Consider the following 20,011-nt stretch of genomic DNA (forward strand, 5'->3'; position numbering starts at 1 on the left):
GTGTTGGAGATTGGTTTCAGGTTAGCTATCGGTTTACTCTAATTGCAGTTGGTTTCGTCATGGTTATAGGTGACTTGGCCGTGAAGCTGTTTGGTCAATATGTCAATCCCGTAAGATCAGCAAAGTTAATATAGCTTTCCTTGTATGTATAGATATGATTCGTATGGATCTGCTCTCTCGAGTATATATGTTTTTGTAAATCAAGTCATAAGGGACACACAGAAAACTTTGGAATCTCTGTTTCTTCAATTATTTCCCCGGATCAAAATAGTATGTAACTAAACACTTAAATAAATTTTGTAGCTCAAATACAGGTGAAGTAAATATATAAAATCCAAAAAAAATGTGAGTTTATATTTTTCTTAATGTTGGGGGATTCGTAGGTATACACACGTCTCACCATTTCGTTTTAAGCGCCACTTGTCTAATAAAGAGTGCATGCAGTGGGAAAAACAAACCATGCGTCAACGAAGGTGGCGAGGTCAGTTTATTAATTGAAATTATCGGAATTACGAGTACACGAAAATGACGGGAAGATGTTACGCGCACGCAAAACCAATACACAAAAAAAACAGATGTACGCACGTACATACGTTTTGCAGTATTTTTTATTATTATCATTACAATTAACTATATGTTTTTTTTTATAAGGAAAATAGGTGATTTAACGATATTTTATTTAGACCAACTTCTCATCAGAAAAACATGACGGACAAGTTAAAAAAGAGCCAACATGAGTAAAAAGCGAATTCTCTAACGCAATTATGAGTGCGAACATTCAACCGTCTTCCCGGACCCGACCAAAGTTGAAGCCGGATATAACCTATTTTTCCGGTTACCAAAGCAGAGTTTACTATATACTAGTAGGAATATATATTTGAATTAAATGAACTTGTTGCCGACTAATTAAAATTAATTTGAAGTCAAACTCCGTATGGCATTTAACTCGACTTTATTTTCGGCTATATTATATAAGTCACTGATGTGTTCACACGAACCGCGAGTATTACTTTTTTTTTGTCACACGGCAGATTTAACTACTATGGCGAGGCAAACGTGTTTAATTTTCTATGTTAATCTTTATCATAGCATATTTGAACCCTTTCATATTGCAAAATTGATTTTTGTTTTTGGTCAAATAAAACAGATTTAACTATATGCAATAAAAATGAAACTTTTAGAAAGTTGGATTTGTCTGCACCTACAATCACAATACATTATGATGATGAAGACGTTAAAATATTTTTCCAACTTTGCATCCATATGTTCGAAGATAGCGTTTTCTGAAAATCGAGTTTCATATTTGATCTAGAAACATAATCTTTTTAATCAACCACTAGATCTGAATTAGCCTTTTCACAAAAAACAAAGTGTTTAAAACAAAATAAAACATATTTATGTGGATGTAATAAGATATTTTTATAAAAAAAAAGAAAGATATTTTTATGTAAATTGGTAAATTATATTTGTCAAAAACATATAACCAATTAAGTACAGTGTTTCTGACATTCTAGATTAGATCAGATCATTTGACACCTTATACGATGTCACCTATCACCATATGATTACGTTATACACCCTCCGTTTCAAAATATAAGATGTTTTTGAGAAATTTTTTGTTTTATAATATAAGATGTTTTCAATTTTCTATACAACTTTTAGATTAGTTTAGTATTTTATATTATGCAGTATTGTTTCTGATTGGTTGAACTCTTTAAAAGTAAAGACTTTTTAATCTGCGTGCTTTAGTTAAAATATTATATATTTTGAAACGCAGGGATTAACTGTGAAGATGAGCCTTTGATAGGTCATAAAACCTTTACAATAACAAACACTAAAGACACCTTTTAGAACTTAAAAGTAGACGGAGTTAACGTACACAAACAAACAACAAAGACAGAGTTAACGTACACTTAGTTTTGACATGTGATACACATTTAAACATAGCGGATGTTTACTTTGGCTTTCTTATTGTTGGCTAAGACCATTTTCCTAATATGAGCGAACACACATTTGCCTAAAACCATTTTCATAAATGGTAGGACCTGAGTTGATTGTCAAAAAAAAAATGGTAGGACCTGAGTAATAATACCATGGGTTTTTTTTTTTAAATCATTGTATTATAATATTATTATTTTTTAAACAACAAATAACCGATTTCAACCTTGGTTACTCTTTAAAAAGTCGAAGAGAAAAGTTGGGTCCTTTATTATACCAGACTCAAATTGAGATTATCCTAATTAAAAGTACAAGTCAACAAGCTCCACCCATTATTTCAATATATTTGTAGGACCATTTATTTACATCTAAAGATAGTTATTCGCCTATTCGATATGTGTGGTGAAACAAATCTTCAAAAAATCAAGCTATGCTCCATCCTCCATTGTTTGCTTATACATATTTAAGTCCCGGGTGAAAGAACTATTCGATACGTTTGGTGAAACAAATCTCCCTAAAATCAAAATGATGCTCCATTATTTGCTTATATCAGTCCCGCGTGAATTTGGTGAGTTCTTTACAAATGTTGGCCCATTATGTTTATAAGTCTGATGATTGAAGAATACAACAAACAAACGATTTAAAGACTTCAACGTTTTAGAAAAGCTTCGTATGATTCATGTATGTATTATATGATGGTTTTATCATAAATTCATAATAGAATATTTTAATTTTGATCAGAAATTTTCAACCTTGTAATAATAAATTATTATATTTTAAAGATAAATATTTTGTAGTGTAATACAGTAAAACCTCTATAAATTAATACTCTTTAAATTAATACTCTATTAAAATTAATAAATTTTTCCATTCCCGAATTGGGCCGGTGTAAAAAATGACACAATTCGATAAAATAATAAGATAATACTTTTTGAAATCTTACATAAAAATATGGTCTCATAAATATTATAAATTAATAATAATCTTTCTCATTGCATAAAAAACTTTTGTATTTTTTTCTCAAATTGCATCAAAAAAATTGTGGAGCGTTCTAGACGCGATAGTTGTTTCGTTACATATAATTGGTTCTAAAGATACCGCAATATCTTCTTAGATTTCATCATGAAGGATAGTAACATCGATTTATTCTAAAAAACTCTGAACTTCTACACAATTATAATTTTCACCTGGATAATCTAGTAAACTATTGACATCTATTATATTACGATAGCCAAAAATATAAATTAAGAAAATTTTATAAAAGTATGAATTATAACAAAAGTATCTTATTTTTAATAAAATATATTCAAAAATATAAAAATAAAAAAATCACTTCATAAATTAATATTTTATTATTTTATCGATAAATTAAAACTTTCATAAATTAATAAAATTTCGTGCTCCCCACCTTATTAATTTATAGAGGTTTTACTGTAGTAAGTTAATTCGAGTGTTTATTAAAATTCAAAACATTTATGGTAAATGCAACATGATGACTCATTTGCGATCAAGAACCCAAACGGCTGGCCAGTAAACGGACCCAAACCATAACTTTCCATCATCTCTCTCATAAGCCTCGCTAACATACTTCATCGTCTTTCCTTCTTTGTCTTCAAGTACCTCAAGTACCTCTCCCGTCTCTCCGGATATTTTCACGGCAACCCCATGCGGCTTAAATCCGTTGATAAAACCAATCACGTACTTCAAACTTACTATCTTTTCAACTAATTTCCCGACCCATGGATTCCTCACAATAAATGGACCGATTAGGTTTTTTTTACAGTGTATACCAATCCAAAAGTCTCCTGTAGGTGTCAGCCGGATGTTGTCGGGGTAACCCGGGACCTTCGTAAAGATATCACGAGTCCCGGCTTTGGGACCTTTGATCCAGTATCTATGGACAAGACTCGTGGCAGACTCACATGTAATTAGGAAAGACCGGTCTTTGTTCAGAGCCAAACCGTTGTTACAACGAAGATTGTCCATTACAACTTTGACCTCTTTCGTCTTCTTATTGTAACTGATCACTCTTCCTGACGGCTCAAGTCTGACACCCTCCAAAAATACGTCCCTGGCAGACCAACATCACATAAAGTATTTGAATAAACTTGACATTTCAATCCATAAAAAATCACAAAAACACTAATTAATTTTGGCGGAAGCAAACAAATCTCGAAGTTTATGAGTCTTTTTCGTAAATACTCTCGGATCCTAAATATATGTATAAAGCATACAATACCTGAAATGATACTTGTCACTACTATCATTGAAGTAGAAGACATCATCCTCTTCGTCCATATCCCCTTGGTTGGCAAACATAATTTTACGACCTTCGGCTTCATCAACAAGTAACTCGGCCAGGCCTCCCTGTGGTCCAACCTTCATGAGCCCCAAGTAACCATCGCAGATGTACAAATCTCCGGTTTTCTTCTCAAAAGTAAGTCCCAATGGCCTTCCACAACTAGGCACTACTTTTTGTGTTGAGCAGTTCCCTCTTCATACAACAAGGTTATAAATTAATTCTTAGTTAATCTACTTATTCGATTTTTCGGAAAAGACTACATCTCTCCTCAACTTATTACTATCATATTTTTTTGACCTCTAGGGTAATTTCCCCATCTAATGTCGGTTTTTTTGAAAGATAAATTAGGTGTCAGTGTGTTCTAATAAACAACATTGTTTGATAGAAAAAAAACCTGTGAGGAGATGTGTAGGCAAACTCAACCCAGCCGAGATCATCGCCGCGCCACTTGAGAATACGGCCGTCCACTACGGCAGCATAAGGACCTTCTCCTTGTGGGTCAAACTCAATGCTCTCTGGTCCAACAGCAGGAACTGGAATGGTCTTAGCCGCTCCCAATATATTTTTTGCCCCCTCTACATCTCCCGCCATAATTATGGTCCGATACGAGATTATGGACAAGACGGCCAGCACAGCCGGAACAACGAACCAAGTCGAACCTTTCTGATCATTAATGGGCATCTTTTTCCCCCGAACAAAATATGTTGTTGATAGAGACGAATGTATCACCCAAGGTTATAAAAAAAAAAATGAGTTTAGATTTTTCTTAATTGAGTTATTGTTGTGTGGATGCATAGTCGCTTGAAGGACCAGTTGTCTTATATAGAGTTAATTAATGCTGTGAAAAAATCCATGCGTTGATTCAACGAAGGCGAACTATGTTAGTTTTATAATTGAAAATTTATCGAAACTTGAAAAAAAATCACGGGAAAGATTTACTAAACGTGCATAAGCATGATTCGCGCAATATTTTATTTGTTATCATTACAAAGGCCAAAACGTCTGTAACGATATTTTAATATCCACACCAACTCCTCGTTGGGAAAAAATAATAATCAAATGTGTTTGAATCGAAAGTATTATTTTACTTCCTAGTTGGTATTTTTATAGGCTCTTTGAAACAGAGACATGAGTAAACAACAAGCGGATTCTCCAACGCAAATGAGTGCGAAAATTCATATTTGACTATTAATTTAATCTTTTCGGGACGAACCGGAAACGAGGTGGCTCGAGTTTGTTGACTTCTCAGAGTTTAATTAGGATAATTAACCACAATTTGAGGCTGGTAAGTGGTAATAACAAAGGAGTCAACTTTTCTCTTCTTGTTTTGAAGGAGTAAACCAAAATTTTAAATCTAAGGTTGTTTGTTATTTTATAAAAAAAAAAACATATATAAAAATTTCATCAATTCTAATACTACTAATTAATGTAGATCTAACTCATATCCGACAACTAACTTAAAGAGTAGGGATTTCCATAGACACTTATATATTACCAAAGAAACTTGTCAATTTTTTAATGTTGAGTTGTAATTTGTACTACCGGTATCAACGTATGTACCTTAGTATCTGTAAATTAAAATCTTATTTTAATATTATATTAATATGAATTTAAATTTAATTCACACTCAAAAAGTTAGTCAAAAATATCACATACTTACATATTATTTAAGAAATTTGTTAATTTTTCAAATTTCATTCTTATCTAAAACATATTTTGGAGGCTTATATTTAGTTTAAATAAAGCCATTAGCAAAAAAATAGGAGGAGGAAGGACCATCAAAACTAGGGCCAGGCATAGAACGAGTATCCTTGAATTTTTTCATATCCTTTATCCGATCCTAACGGGTAATAAAAAAAATTACTCGTACTTGATCCTTAAATAACGGGTATCTGTTAAAAATAGTTGACCTTTAAAATAACTGATCCTTTACTTTTACCTGGAAAAACAAGTACCCGGTAAAAAAAATTGTCACTAATCGCAATAATAATTTCATATTCCGAGATTCGAAAAAGAAAAAATTCATAAATGTATACAACATATAGTTCCAAAAAATATAAAATTACAAACTTTAAAATAAAAGTAATATATAATTCAGTTAGGCGTCGTATATTTCATTTCCCTTAGGCTAAGTTGAACTTAGGCTTAACTTTAACTCTATAATATATTTATAAATTAATAATAAATAATAATAATATAAAATATTAAAATGTATTAACGGGTCGGGTAACAAAACGGGTAAAAGGACGAGCAACGAGACGGGTATTGAAAACTAAACTAATACCCTATACTCGTCTCTTATTCACGGATAATATAATTATAATATCATTCACTCAACCTTAAACCTGCTGGTACCCTTTTTTCGGGACGGGTATGAGCCGAATAACGGTTGAATATGGGTAACGTGTATTAGTGCCCAGACCTAATCAAACCTATTCAAAAGTTTTTAAAATAGTAAAATACAATGAATTATGGTAAAACTGTGTGTAAATATAATCGTAGTAGTTGTTCCTAAAGTCGCTAGAAATTTAATTTCTTGAATTCTAAACTTTTTTTCTTCCTAGATTCTACTCTACTTTTTCTCTATTTAAAAAAAAAAATATACCTGGTAATTTTTATGTATTTAAGTTTTTTAAAAAGTTTTCCGAGGAAAAGTAATTAAAATCATAGTCAAGTCTCACATGACATCAATGTCTAAAAATAGTTTTTTCACGTGACTTCATTTTTCAGTTTCTGACATAGCCACCCACGAGTTTTGGTAGATTATCTTTGCCAAAAACATATATACACTTTCTAAAACTTCAAAATAACAATCAATACATGCACTTTTTAAAACTTCACATGGACATAAAAACCAAACAACAACGAGAGTTAACGTGCATATAATAGTTGTGACAGTGTGATATACATTTAAACTTATAACAATGCAAAGACAATTAGGTCTGAGCAATGTACAAAACTACAAATCATAAACACCAACAAATGGCATGACACTAGAACCAATCCAAAGCTTGCCATCTTTCTCCTCCACATCACTTATATACCTTAATCTCTTTCCCTTATCCTCAAGTACCATCAAAACTTCTCCTGATGCACTCAGCTTCACGGCTTTAGTATAAGGTCTTCTTTCATATAACAACGAGTTTAAAGCGACCCAAAATTCTCCATTCAAGTTTCTTCTGATGTTGTCAGGATAACCCGGAAGCACAGCAAACACATCTTGAATTCCTGCTTTTGGACCAGAGAGCCAAAGCCTTAGGACTTTGCAATTGGTTGTTTCGTCTACCAATACGAAAGACCGGTCTTTGCTTAGTGCAACGCCGTTAGCAAATGAAATGTCACGTAATAAGACCGTCGCTTTCTTGCTTGATATATCATACTTGATAAACCTTCCAGTTTTATCAACGTTTAAAAAAGAACTGAAGTATTCCCTGATCATGACAACACTTTGGAGTTAAATCATCATCACTAAGAGAAAAAATAAACCAAGATTCATGCATCAATGTAAGAAATTTCACACTTTTGAAAACATGGATAATAAGAAAGATGAAACTTTTAGGTTGCTTCTACTTCATGTTACCATCTCTGGAATTTGGAACTAGCATCTGTGAAGTAAATCACATCATCATGCTCATCAATGTCCAAATCATTAGTGAAACGAAACGGCTGTCCCTCAGCTTCTGTAACCAAAGGTTTGGCTAAACCACCAGCAGGACCAACAATAAGAAGGCCAAAGTAAGCATCCGCTATGTAGAGATCGCCGGTTTTCTTATGGAACCGCAATCCTAATGGCCTTCCACACACGTGCTCCAACTCTGGTGCAAAAGGGTGAACACACATCTGCCTAGTAACCATTTTCACAAGTTGTAACAGATGAGTACTAATCTAACAAAGTGTTATGAAAATGTATTGGTATTTACTATATATTTTTGGAAAATAAAATAGTTTTTTTAGAAAATAAATAAAATCACCTATGAAAATGTATTTACTATATATTTAAAAGGAATTGTTTTATGTAAAACTGTTGTTATGTATTTAACTTTATGAAATGCCATGAAATACTTTTTTAAATCCTCACGTTTACTTACATGTTAGAAAAGATTCCCTATATAATAAAACGGAAGTACACAACATTGTTTTGTAGACTATATAATTTTAATAAGTTAGTTACAAATAGGTTATAGATTAAGTTTTATATTATTTGTATAGTTTGGATTTACTGTTTCCAAAAATCTTAAAGAGAATATTCTAAAGAATCATTTGATATCATCTAACTTACCATATTAATTTTCTTTATTAAATTATTTATCAAATAAAATCCTTTCATATCTAATTTAACATATTAATTTGTTAATTATTATTATATTTCACCTCTCATTTTTATATATGAGTCTATTTTGTGAAACAAATAAATTCTCAGATTATTTATTATAATTAAAAATAGTTTTATTTCCGGATATACCATAAGTTGAATTTTTAAAAACAAATATAAATGATTCAATCTATAAAATATTAAATTTTTATTAATATTATTCATTAAAAATAATATCTATTTAATTAAAAAATTTACTGAGTAACAGGTCAAAATTTGAATATTTAAATTCAATTTCATACTTTTTTGTTGAATTTTATAATTTTATATAATATAATAAAATATTTTTAAAATACTGAAACTTGATATTCAAGTTAGAAACTATAAATACTCTAAATTGGTTTGTTATAGCAATGTCAATAATATGTCACTATAATATGAAAGAATTTTAAAAAACCAAGTATAATAAAACAAAAAGTATAACAATATATTAAATTACTCATAATATAATAATTCGCTTTTTAAATACCAAATTCACAAAATTATGTGTTATAATGACATTCAAGTCATGAGGTAGAATATACATTGTTGAAATAACTTCACCTACATAAACTAATACAACATATTAAAATTTTATTTTAAAATAGAAAATATACAAAATTTTGTATAAAATAAATTTTAACCATTGTTATAGCACGGGTACTTATCTAGAATCATTAACAATATAAAACTTACAAAATAAGTGTCTTTTTCAAGTCATCATATTTATTACATAATATTTTATAAAGTTATGTCCACGAAATGCCATTTTATTACATAATATTTTATAAAGTTACATCCACAGAATAAGTGTCTTTTTCATGAAATTCATTTTATTACATAATATTTTATCCAAAAAATTTTTTTAAAATAATCACATAAATTATATTTTATAAAAAAAATTACAATGTAAATAAAATGAATTTCAACCTGTGCTCTGGCACGGGTATTAATCTAGTTAATACATAAAATTACGAACAAAACATCTACAACATATCTTTACAAATGTTTTACGATTTTCTTTTAATTGAAATTACTATTTTTTTGGAAGATTTTGTTTTCTATTCTATTTTAATTTGTTTATCTAATATGTGATATCATTATCAAAAAATTGGCAGTATATGAAACATTCAATAGTTACGCTTTAAATATATTATTCAATAACATATGTTATCACATTTTGACTTGTACACTTCTGTTTTTATATTTGTTTAGAATTTTTAATAACTATTTTTGTTTATCTAATATATATTAGAAAAAACAACATATATATATATATATTGCTCAATATAATTAATATATATGGGCATATAATGCATTTAGTTTTTGTAGTTGGTTATATATTTCTAGACTTACGTTGTACTCATATACTACTCCCTCTGTCTCTTAAAGATTGATGTTTTACCACTTTTAGTTAATTAATATTAAATTTTTGTAAACTTTAAAAAGTGATCATTAAGAAAATTTGAAATCCTGAATAGTCATTGGTTTATAAATATATAATACTTTTTTTGTAAGAAAACAATATTGTATTTAAAATTAATAATTATTATTTCTTAATTTGTGTGAAATCCCTCAGACATCAATCTTTGAGTGAGAGAGAGAGTATTGTTTATATAAGCTGCACATCTTTTTCCTTACAAACATGCTGAAACATATACACATATCACTAAATCCTAAGGTTATGTTACCTCTCATCAATTCATACAGAAAGACAACAATTTTGACATCACTTCACTTCCACCATAAACCAAATTCTAGGGCTAAATTCAGAATCACTCATCGAAAGTTGTCAAATTTTTAAATTTTGAAAATGTACCTATTAGCCGATGTGTAAGCGAAATCTGTCCATCCAAGTGATTTACCGCGCCATTTCAATACTCGACCGTCGGCGACACCAACGTACGGACCTTCCCCTGCTGGATTGAAAGCTATACTCTCCGGACCGGAGGCTCCGGTTAAGTTAACCACTTTGACCAACGGGAAAACATCACGCGAACCAGGCATTTTAGGGGGTACGAAAATACCATAACCGGTTTGAGAAGTCGAGACAAGGATTGTGAGAATTGTTACAACCACTGTTAAGAATACTGTAACGAGCATCGTTGTAATGGACTCAGTGTCAAAAATACAAGAAAAAATCGCTGCAACGTGTGTGACGTTAATATTTTAATTTGTTAGGTGAAACCTGTAATATATAGAAGAAAAAAAAAAGTCTCAAGGCGGAGTATATATAGAGATCGTTGAAAGCAGTTGTACATGAAATACAGGTGTATATGAAAGGGAATGGGACTAGTATGTTTCAGTATTGAAAATTTCTATTCGTTTGGGACCGACGTTGAAAACTAGTATGTTGAAACTTCAAACAGAAAGAGAACAAAATATGTTACGTCCACGAATCTCTTTTTTATCTTACTACCATAATACCGTGCATGTATTATATATATATATATTATGCTAATTCTTACTAGGAGATATATATATAATAACGTTCTATAAATACGTCAGCTAAAGGTAAAAAAATTGAAAAATCTTCTAAATAATGGTGAAAGAACATGTAAGTATGTAAAAAGAAACATGCCAAAACAAAAAAAAATACGACATTTTAGCACCGTAAAGAATCATGTTTTGTACATGTTATAGAAGCAATTAATGCATTACAAGGATATTGTATAGTTGTTTATCCTATGAAAAGTTTTCAAAATATAGATTTTTGTTTTGTTTTTTAATAAAAGAACATGGCATAATGTTATGTTTTTTTAGTTAAATAGAGGACTTTGCCCCCCAAAAAAAAATGTCGAGGCGATACTATGACATAGGACAATTCTTCTCTACAACTTTAAAAAAATGTTGTCGTCTGGTAAAACATATGAGATGTTTAAGAGTTTTTTTCACTTCAATCTTGGTTTAACTAAGCCAATATGAACAAGATTAGGAATTAGATGGAAAATTTGTAAAGTACCAAAAAAAGCAGGCAAAAAATGAGGACATACAACCAACAAGCGGTACCAAAATTAAATACCATGAAGCCAAAATTAAAAAGATGTCCAGAAGGTACATATATACTACATAGGAATATTGGAACCCGTGACCTGAGGTCACTGATTGTGCAAAGAAAATTAAAGGCTCTTCTGATACGGTCTCCCACTCCAATTTCTAGTCCAAAATCTTTTTCAAAACATAATTAATTTCAATCACTTGATGGCTAAATTAATTTCTGAAAACTCCAATATTGTTATGAGCTTCCGAGGCAAGAAACCACTCTATTCAACTGATGAAACTGCATTCACTCTACAGCCCAAATTATGGAGTTAAACTCGGCTTGTTTTTTTTTCCAAAAAAGGCTCCTCTACAGCTTTTGCTTTATAATCTGTTTTTTGACTTTTTCTGTTTTTAAAAACGGATTTCTCTGAAGGAACACGCTAATAATTATACTCAAAATGCATAATGACTGTTTCAATACAACAACTTAAATTACCATCATATATAGCAGATAAAAGGCGAAAAATTATGTATGTATAGCAGATAGTGTGCAATACATACGGTTAAATCTGATCTCATTTTGTATCAGATCAACGTAAATAAACCATGATAACATGATATGTTTTCAATTAGCAACGGATATATTGTAAATCAGTGTTCTCGCATGTAAAACAAGCACTGATTTACAAATATATAAACATGTAATAATATATTCAAAACACATAAAATACAACGCGATCACTCACTTCCGACCAACTCTTTTGTGTATGTGTGTGTGTGTGTGGCTTAAAAGGAGGGTTTTAACAACACAAGAGTGGGAACCGAGACATCTTGGGTAATTTACCTCAACTAATTTGGTACTCTTTTTCTTAACTTATTTGATACTTTTTTTTTGCTACTTATTTGATACTTTAGTTATGCATGTGTTGTATATTAGACTAAGTCAAAAGTGGAATTATATTTCATGGTCCCAGCAATAATGCAAATAAAAGTACATGATATTGATAACTCAAACGTATATAACTATAACACGTTGTAATAAATAAATAAATAAATAAATAAAGTAAAAAAAGAAAGGAAAAAAAAACCTGTGAGGAGATGTGTAGGCAAACTTAAACCAGACGTGATCACCGCAGCACCACTTGAGAATACGGCCGTCCATGACCGCAGCATAAGGACCTTCTCCTTGTGGATCAAACTCAATGCTCTCTGGTCCATCAACAGGAATTGGTATGGTCTTAGCCATTGTCAATACATTTTTGGTGCCCCCTAAAATTTCCGGCGCATGAAAGGTCCGATATGAGATCATGGACAAGACGACCTACACATCCGGAACCGCGAACCAAGTCGGAACTTTCTGATTAAGCGGCATTTTTTTCAAAGATGTTGTTGACTGAGACGTATGTAACTTACATTAAATGTTGTAGCTCAAATACAGGTGAAGTAATTATATAAGATCCAAAAAATGTGAATTTATATATTTTTCTCACTTGTTTTGTGGATGCATGGATCCAAAAGAAAAAAAAGCGTTGATTTAACGAAGGCGAACGATGTGACTTTATTCATTGATATTTATCGAAACGTGAAGGAAAATGGCGAGTATATTTGTTATCATTACAATAAATAATATGTGATTTAACGATATGCATGTTTATCTAGACAAAGTTCTCATCAGAAAAAAATGAGAGACAAATTAAAAGAGAAACATGGATATAAATTGTGTTTGAAAGTAGTATTATTATTAGTTGAAATGTATTATTCTTATATAGACTCTTTGAAAGAGACTAAAGTGAATTCTCTAACACAATTATGAGTGCGAAAGTTTCAACTGTCTTCCCGGACCCGACCAAAATTGAAGCCGGCTAGACCCTATATGGTTAATTAAATGGATTCGTTGCCAACTAATTAAAATTCGAAGTCAAACCCGACATGATATTAAAGTGTAGTTGCATTTCACATGACTTCATTTTGGACCACATAAGTCAGAGATGTGTCCACCTCTCTATCGCAAATATGAGTTAGAAAGTTCGTCTGCCTTCCCGGACCCGACATAAAATGAAGCCGGCTATAGCCTATATGTTTAAATTAAATGGATTCGTTATCTGTCTTTTTAAAATTGAAGTTAAACCCCACATGACATCAAAGTGTAGATACACTTCACATGACTAATTTATTTTCGACCAAATAAGTCATAGATCTGTCCACTTCTAACCACGACCTACGAGTATTACTTTTTTTTTTCTTTTTTTTTTGACGGCAGATCATTTAACAACTATGGCAAGAAAAACGTGTTTATGTTACGACGTTGTTAATCTTTTATTATAGCTTATTTGAATATATTTCATATTGCTAACAATTATTTAAACAGATTTAACTTCATGCAATCTATATACAAAAACTATATGCAATATACACGATTAAGGAGCAATGGACGTTTTATGAATGTCGACAACAAATAGTTCTTTCTGCAATAGAAAATTTAATTTACGAAATTGGATTTTGTCTTAACCTACATTCATGATGAAGACGTTAAGATATCTAATCAACTTTGCATCCATCAGTTGGATTGAGGAAGATAGCGTTTTCTGAAATTTGACGAAGGCGAATGATGTTAGTTTTATAACTGAAACTTATCTAAACGTGAAAGAATATGAGGAAAATATATTTTACGTACATAAGCATGATTCGCGCAATATTTGATTTGTTATAAACTTATAATCACAAAGGCCAGATTAGGCCTGTGCAAAATACCCGACCCGAAATATCCGTATTGGAATCGAACCGAAAAATTCCAATTCGGATCGGGTATGGATCTTCCCCAATATATTAGTTGGATCTTAATTGTAAATACTTTTAGGTATCGGGTATTACCTGATCTGAACCGATACCCAATTAGTACCCATATATATTCGAACCTATGTTGTTTATCATTTCACATATGTAATCTTTATGTATGTTTATCAGTTGAGATTGCATTGAAAAAGAAAAAGAATTTTATTTATCAGTTCGTCTCCACTCTCCACTACCTATATGGCTACATCTGCGGAAGATTTGTTTTTCTTTGTAAATTCTATAACCCTAATACACAATTTGAATCTGGATTCTTTAAATTACTTCGCTTTCTCCTGAATCTCCTCTTTCAGAGACTTTAAAGACTCATCCAAAGGTAAATCCCATTGCTTAGTATATTTAGTTCATCAATTGACACTTATATTGTATATATAGTTAACCACGAGAGTTTGATGCATTCACCACGAGTGTTTGGTACTTTAGATCATCGATTGATTCTTTAGACTGTATATAGAATTGGTTTAGTTGTTTTGGTATGATTTTTTTAGTTATAACTTCATGAAATTTGATATAGTTATTCAATTTATATATAGGGTATTTTAGTTATATATGGGTATTTTGGTTCTAAATGGGTAAAAAATACTTATACTGAACCAAACCCAAAACATATCAGATATATTTCGATATTCCAAAAAAATACCCGAACTGACCCGAACCCGAAAAAATACGAACCGAACCCGAACCAAAATTTTCATAATACTTATATGATTCTATAAATTATAAACCCGAATTATCCAAAACTCAAATTACCCGAACCGAACCCGAACCGATACTCGAATGCCCACCACTAGGCCAGACGTTTAAAACTCCTATTTTAATCCACACCAACTCCTCCTCAGAGAAATATGGATAATTTGTGTTTGAAAGTATTACTATTTTATTTAAAATGCATTATTGAAAGAGGCTGCTAGCTTGAAAAAGAAATATGAGTAAACAACCGAATTCTCCAACGCAAACGTGAGTGCGAAAATTAATTAGTCTGTGCTCCTGTTGACGTTAGGATTCAACAAAGTAAACACTTTTGGTCGAGCCAACCTTTTGCTTCGATTTTTCAAAGAATAAACCAGGATTTGCTTTTTTTTTGTCTGGTGCATAAAAAAAAACCAAAATTGAATTAGTCGGTTACATGGGGAAGATATATTTTACGTGCATAAGCATGATTCGCGTAATATATTATTTGTTATCATTACAAAGGCCAAACGTCTTCAACGCATATTTTATCTACACCAAACTCCTTGTGAGAAAAAAAAAAAGCAATAGTCAAACTAGAAGAGAAGAAACATGGATAATTTGTGTTTCAAAGTATTATTTTATTTTGAAATCCATTATTTGACTTACTTAGTTGGTATTTTCATAGGAAACAACACTAATTTCTTCCCAATCAACTGCAGAAAGGGTGAAACAGGGTGAAAAAGTAGTCAAAACAAGAGAAAAAGGGCGAAAAGGTGAATGCGTTCTCTTTTCTTCGCCGGCGTCAATTTGGACATCGGAACCTTCTTCCTCCTCGTTCAGGCCCTCCCCTCCTCATGGGGAAGCAAAAGAAGAAGCGTAAGAATGCTCCGCCCTCGCTTGCTTCGACTTCTCCCCCCAGATCGCCTCCCCCTCTCTCTGTTTCTTCTCCGACTCAGGTGACGGAATAGACTCCTTCTCCTCTCCTGGCTACCAGCTCAGCCGTAATTCTACCTCTAAACGGTCCCCAAGACCCTGAATATGCCCAATCGATTGCAGAAAGGATAGACTTGGCCATTGCTACACCTACCTCCACAGATCTGGCAGACTACGTAGTTCCAGACCGTGTGGGAAGTAAAAAGCAGAGTATGGGCACACCCGCTCTCGCACCAATCACCACAGGAGTTGTGTCGCCTTCAACTCCTCCAGTGATAGCAAATCTAGAAGCACCCAAATCGGACCCGACTCTAGAAACCAAAGGGAAAGCCGCTACCTCAACCGATGACTCATGGGTCAGTCTTGTCAAAACCCCCTCCAGGATGCTACGGAAAAAGGCACACCATATATTCTTCCTTCTGGGGAAGTTTGCGTTAAAATCCCAAACTCAGTAATAGAGAGTAACAGGAAGTCATGGGATTTTTTTGTGCTGGGGCAATTCTACTCAGACCCCCCATCTAAAGGTACCCTTCACAACATTGTAAACGGAATCTGGAGTAAGCATTACAAAGATATCTCAGTTTCAAAACTAGATGGGAACGCTTTCCTCTTTCGCATACCAAATGCTTCCACCAGAAATCACGTAATTGCTCAACGACTATGGCAGATTGAAGGGCAAACTATGTTTGTAACTAAATGGGAACCTGGAGTTATCCCTAAGAAGCCGGAGCTATCTTCTGCACCCATTTGGCTAGAACTACAAAATGTCCCTCTGCAATTCTTCAACGAGGAAGGCCTCGAGTATGTAGCTGGGCTAGTAGGAGAACCGAAATTTTTACACCCATCCACTGCAAACAAAACAAATCTTGAGGTAGCTAGGGTGTTCACCATCATTGACCCCGGCAAGCCATTGCCCGAGGCAGTCAATGTTCAATTTGCTTCTGGTGAAATAGCCCGTGTTCTGGTATCTAGCCCAAGGATGCCACCAGTATGCTCTCACTGCAAAGGTATTGGGAACACTATCAAGCGTTGTTCATCAGCTCCAATAACCTGTCCTACTTGCAAGTCCACTACGCATTCCCCCGAATCTTGTCCAAGGCTAAAGGAACCAAATGCAAAACGTAGGCAACAAAAGAAGCATCCCAAACCTCAACCAAATCAAGGTACTCCTTTGCCTGGTCAAGGTGCGAAGATGGTATATGTGAGAGTCCCTCAGCATTCAAAGAGTGTTCAACCTTCCTCTGCTTCAACTTATAATGGGGGGGAGGGGGGTTGACGCCACCTCCTCCATCATATATGTTGGAAAAGGGCGAGCCAAGTGGTTTATCGGTTCAGAGCAAGGTCACTAATACACACTCCTCCGATGGTACGGTATCTGAAGTTGAAGCAGACTCGTCAGATACCTTCTCCTCAGATAGTGGCGGAGCGTGTGGCGATGAGTATGATGAGAAGTTTCAAGTTGCTCTCTCCAAGAGGAAACGTAAGGTTCAGTGAGGCAAGAGCCTCAAAACCACATAATTTGTAATGTGTACGAACCTTTTTTGTCGGAATGTTCGCGTTTTTAATATATACAGCCATAGAAGCGGGTTTAAAAAATGGATTAGGGGAACTAAATCCCTTTTTGGTGGTCTTATTGAGACTCATGTCAAGCAGGAGAAGATGAAGAAATTTGTAAATAATCTTCTACCTGGCTGGTGTTTTGATGAAAACTATGGCTTTTCGGATTTGGGGAAAATATGGATCATGTGGGATCCTAGCGTTCAGGTGGTGGTGTTATCAAAATCTTTACAGATGGTTACGTCTGAAGTTCTGTTGCCGGAGGCGAAAGATAAAATCATCGTCTCTATCATCTATGCTTCAAATGATGAGGGACAAAGAAAGGAGCTTTGGGCCGAACTGGTCTCGATTACAAATTCCCAGCTTATGCTAAACAAACCATGGATTGTTCTAGGTGATTTCAACCAAACTCTCAACCCAGACGAACACTCTTCGCCTGCCACTCTAAATGTTGACCCAAAAACTAGAGACTTCAGAGATTGCTTGTTGGAAGCGGATCTATCTGACATGACTTTCAAAGGAAGTACTTTCACTTGGTGGAACAAGTCAAAGACAAGATTAATTGCTAAGAAGCTGGACAGAGTTCTGGTTAATTCCCACTGGTTTACAGTCTACCCTGCTTCATTTGCCGTTTTTGGAGAACCAGGCTTCTCGGATCATGCATCATGTGGAGTTACTTTGGACACTGGTACAATCAAAGAGAAACGTCCTTTTTCAGTTCTTCAACTTCCTCCTTCAAAACCAATTCTTTCTTCCGCTTGTGGCGGACAGTTGGTTTTCCTATAATGTAGTTGGATCAGCGATGCTCAGAGTCTCTCTCAAGCTTAAGAAACCCAAAGCTACGATCAGAAGCTTCAGTAAGGAGAACTACTCAGGTATTGAAAAAAGAGTATCTGAAGCCCATGACCTCCTTCTCTCTCTACAGAGACGAAATCTGGCGAATCCATCTGTCTTCAATGCGACTCAAGAGCTAGAAGCGGAAGAGAAATAGCGTACTTTGGTGAAGGCAGAGGAATCATTCCACAGACAAAGAACAAGCATCTCTTGGTTTAAAGATGGAGATTGCAACTCTGCTTTTTTCCATAGGATGGCTGCAACCAGAAAAAAAAAAGAATCACATCCACTACCTGTCTAATTCAGATGGTGTAAAAATTGATTCTCAGCAAGGCATCAGAGAGCACTGTGTGGCTTTCTTCTCGGACCTGTTAGGTGGTGATGTTTCCTCCGCTGGCATGGTCCAGAGTGACATGGAGCTTCTCCTTCCTTTTCAAAGCTCGCTTGCTCAGAAAGCTCACATGGAGAGGCCTTTCTCGAGGGAAGAGGTAAAAGAAGCCTTCTTCTCTCTGCCCCATAACAAAACCAGTGGGCCGGACGGGTACTCAATAGAGTTCTTCACAGGTTGTTGGAATATCATCGGACCCGAAGTGCCAGATGCGGTTCTCGAATTCTTTAAGTCAGGGAGACTCCTAAAGCAGTGGAATGCCACTACCCTGGTGCTCATACCGAAAATCTCCAATGCTTCCATCATAATAGACTTCAGGCCAATCTCATGCTTAAATACGGTGTATAAAGTCATATCCAATCTTCTTGCTTCCAGATTGAAATGGCTCATTCCCAATGTCATCTCTCCGTCGCAGACTGCATTCATGCCGGGTAGGATTCTTGCAGAAAATATCCTACTAGGTTCTGAAATTGTTCAAGGCTATAACAGGACAAATATTGGTGAGCGATCAATGCTGAAGGTGGATATTAGGAAAGCATTTGATTCGGTAAATTAGAAGTTTATCCTTGCGGCCCTGAGAGCATTGGACATACCTGAGAAATTTGTAGGCTGGATCTCAGAATGCATCACAACAGCGTCCTTCTCGGTCTGCATGAACGGGAACTCGAGTGGCTACTTCACCAATACCAAAGGACTAAGGCAAGGTGACCCTATCTCCCCTTACCTCTTCGTCCTTGGAATGGAGGTTTTCTCAAGGCTTTAGCAGTCAAGGTTCAAGCAAGGCTACATCAATTATCATCCAAAAACATCAGGTTTGTCCATCTCTCACTTGATGTTTTCGGATGAAATAATGATATTTTTTTACGGCTCTGAAGCGTCTCTCCACGGGATAAATGAAGCACTCGATGAATTTGCATCCTGGTCTGGATTGCGTATGAATAGAGACAAAACTCAGCTCTTTCACGCAGGCTTAAGCCAATTGCAATCCTCTGCTATTGAGAGACATGGATTCCCTTTAGCATCTCTACCAATCCGATATCTAGGACTTCCTCTGATGCATAGAAAACTGAAAATCTCTGAATATCAACCGCTATTGGACCAACTGGCTGGTAGATTCAACAGCTGGCAGCGCAGGCTCTATCTTATGCGGGAAGATGCTAATTGATTGCTTCGGTCATTTCAGGAACTGTTAATTTCTGGATTA

At 34.0% G+C, this 20,011-nt stretch overlaps 3 protein-coding genes across 3 annotated transcripts; 1 reads left to right on the top strand and 2 right to left on the bottom strand.

Annotated features, from left to right (window-relative positions):
• On the bottom strand, positions 3,376-5,053 carry LOC104781601 (protein STRICTOSIDINE SYNTHASE-LIKE 9-like). The gene is made up of 3 exons (XM_010506316.2): positions 4,635-5,053; positions 4,178-4,432; positions 3,376-4,009 (listed from the first exon to the last, which is right to left on the bottom strand). The coding sequence occupies exons 1-3, from the start codon at positions 4,919-4,921 to the stop codon at positions 3,436-3,438; spliced, it is 1,116 nt and encodes a 371-aa protein (XP_010504618.1). The 5' UTR covers positions 4,922-5,053; the 3' UTR covers positions 3,376-3,435.
• LOC104781603 (protein STRICTOSIDINE SYNTHASE-LIKE 10-like) lies at positions 7,026-10,840 on the bottom strand. Its single transcript, XM_019244831.1, has 3 exons — positions 10,411-10,840; positions 7,821-8,084; positions 7,026-7,671 (listed from the first exon to the last, which is right to left on the bottom strand). The coding sequence occupies exons 1-3, from the start codon at positions 10,692-10,694 to the stop codon at positions 7,200-7,202; spliced, it is 1,020 nt and encodes a 339-aa protein (XP_019100376.1). The 5' UTR covers positions 10,695-10,840; the 3' UTR covers positions 7,026-7,199.
• LOC104784120 lies at positions 16,381-18,371 on the top strand. The gene is made up of 3 exons (XM_010509185.1): positions 16,381-17,223; positions 17,337-17,518; positions 17,603-18,371. The coding sequence occupies exons 1-3, from the start codon at positions 16,381-16,383 to the stop codon at positions 18,369-18,371; spliced, it is 1,794 nt and encodes a 597-aa protein (XP_010507487.1).

This window comes from Camelina sativa, chromosome 4 (assembly GCF_000633955.1).
Source record: "Camelina sativa cultivar DH55 chromosome 4, Cs, whole genome shotgun sequence".
NCBI lineage: Eukaryota > Viridiplantae > Streptophyta > Magnoliopsida > Brassicales > Brassicaceae > Camelina > Camelina sativa.

Coding starts and splice junctions, on each gene's coding strand:
- LOC104781601 (XM_010506316.2), bottom strand. CDS start 4,921: ATGCCCATTAATGATCAGAAAGGTTCGACTTGGTTCGTTGTTCCGGCT. Junction 4,433..4,634: donor GCCTACACATCTCCTCACAG/GTTTTTTTTCTA, acceptor TGTTGTATGAAG/AGGGAACTGCTCAACACAAA. Junction 4,010..4,177: donor AGTGACAAGTATCATTTCAG/GTATTGTATGCT, acceptor TTGGTCTGCCAG/GGACGTATTTTTGGAGGGTG.
- LOC104781603 (XM_019244831.1), bottom strand. CDS start 10,694: ATGCTCGTTACAGTATTCTTAACAGTGGTTGTAACAATTCTCACAATC. Junction 8,085..10,410: donor GCTTACACATCGGCTAATAG/GTACATTTTCAA, acceptor AATGGTTACTAG/GCAGATGTGTGTTCACCCTT. Junction 7,672..7,820: donor AGTTCCAAATTCCAGAGATG/GTAACATGAAGT, acceptor TGTCATGATCAG/GGAATACTTCAGTTCTTTTT.
- LOC104784120 (XM_010509185.1), top strand. CDS start 16,381: ATGGGTCAGTCTTGTCAAAACCCCCTCCAGGATGCTACGGAAAAAGGC. Junction 17,224..17,336: donor CTGGTCAAGGTGCGAAGATG/GTATATGTGAGA, acceptor ATGTTGGAAAAG/GGCGAGCCAAGTGGTTTATC. Junction 17,519..17,602: donor AAGAGGAAACGTAAGGTTCA/GTGAGGCAAGAG, acceptor TAATATATACAG/CCATAGAAGCGGGTTTAAAA.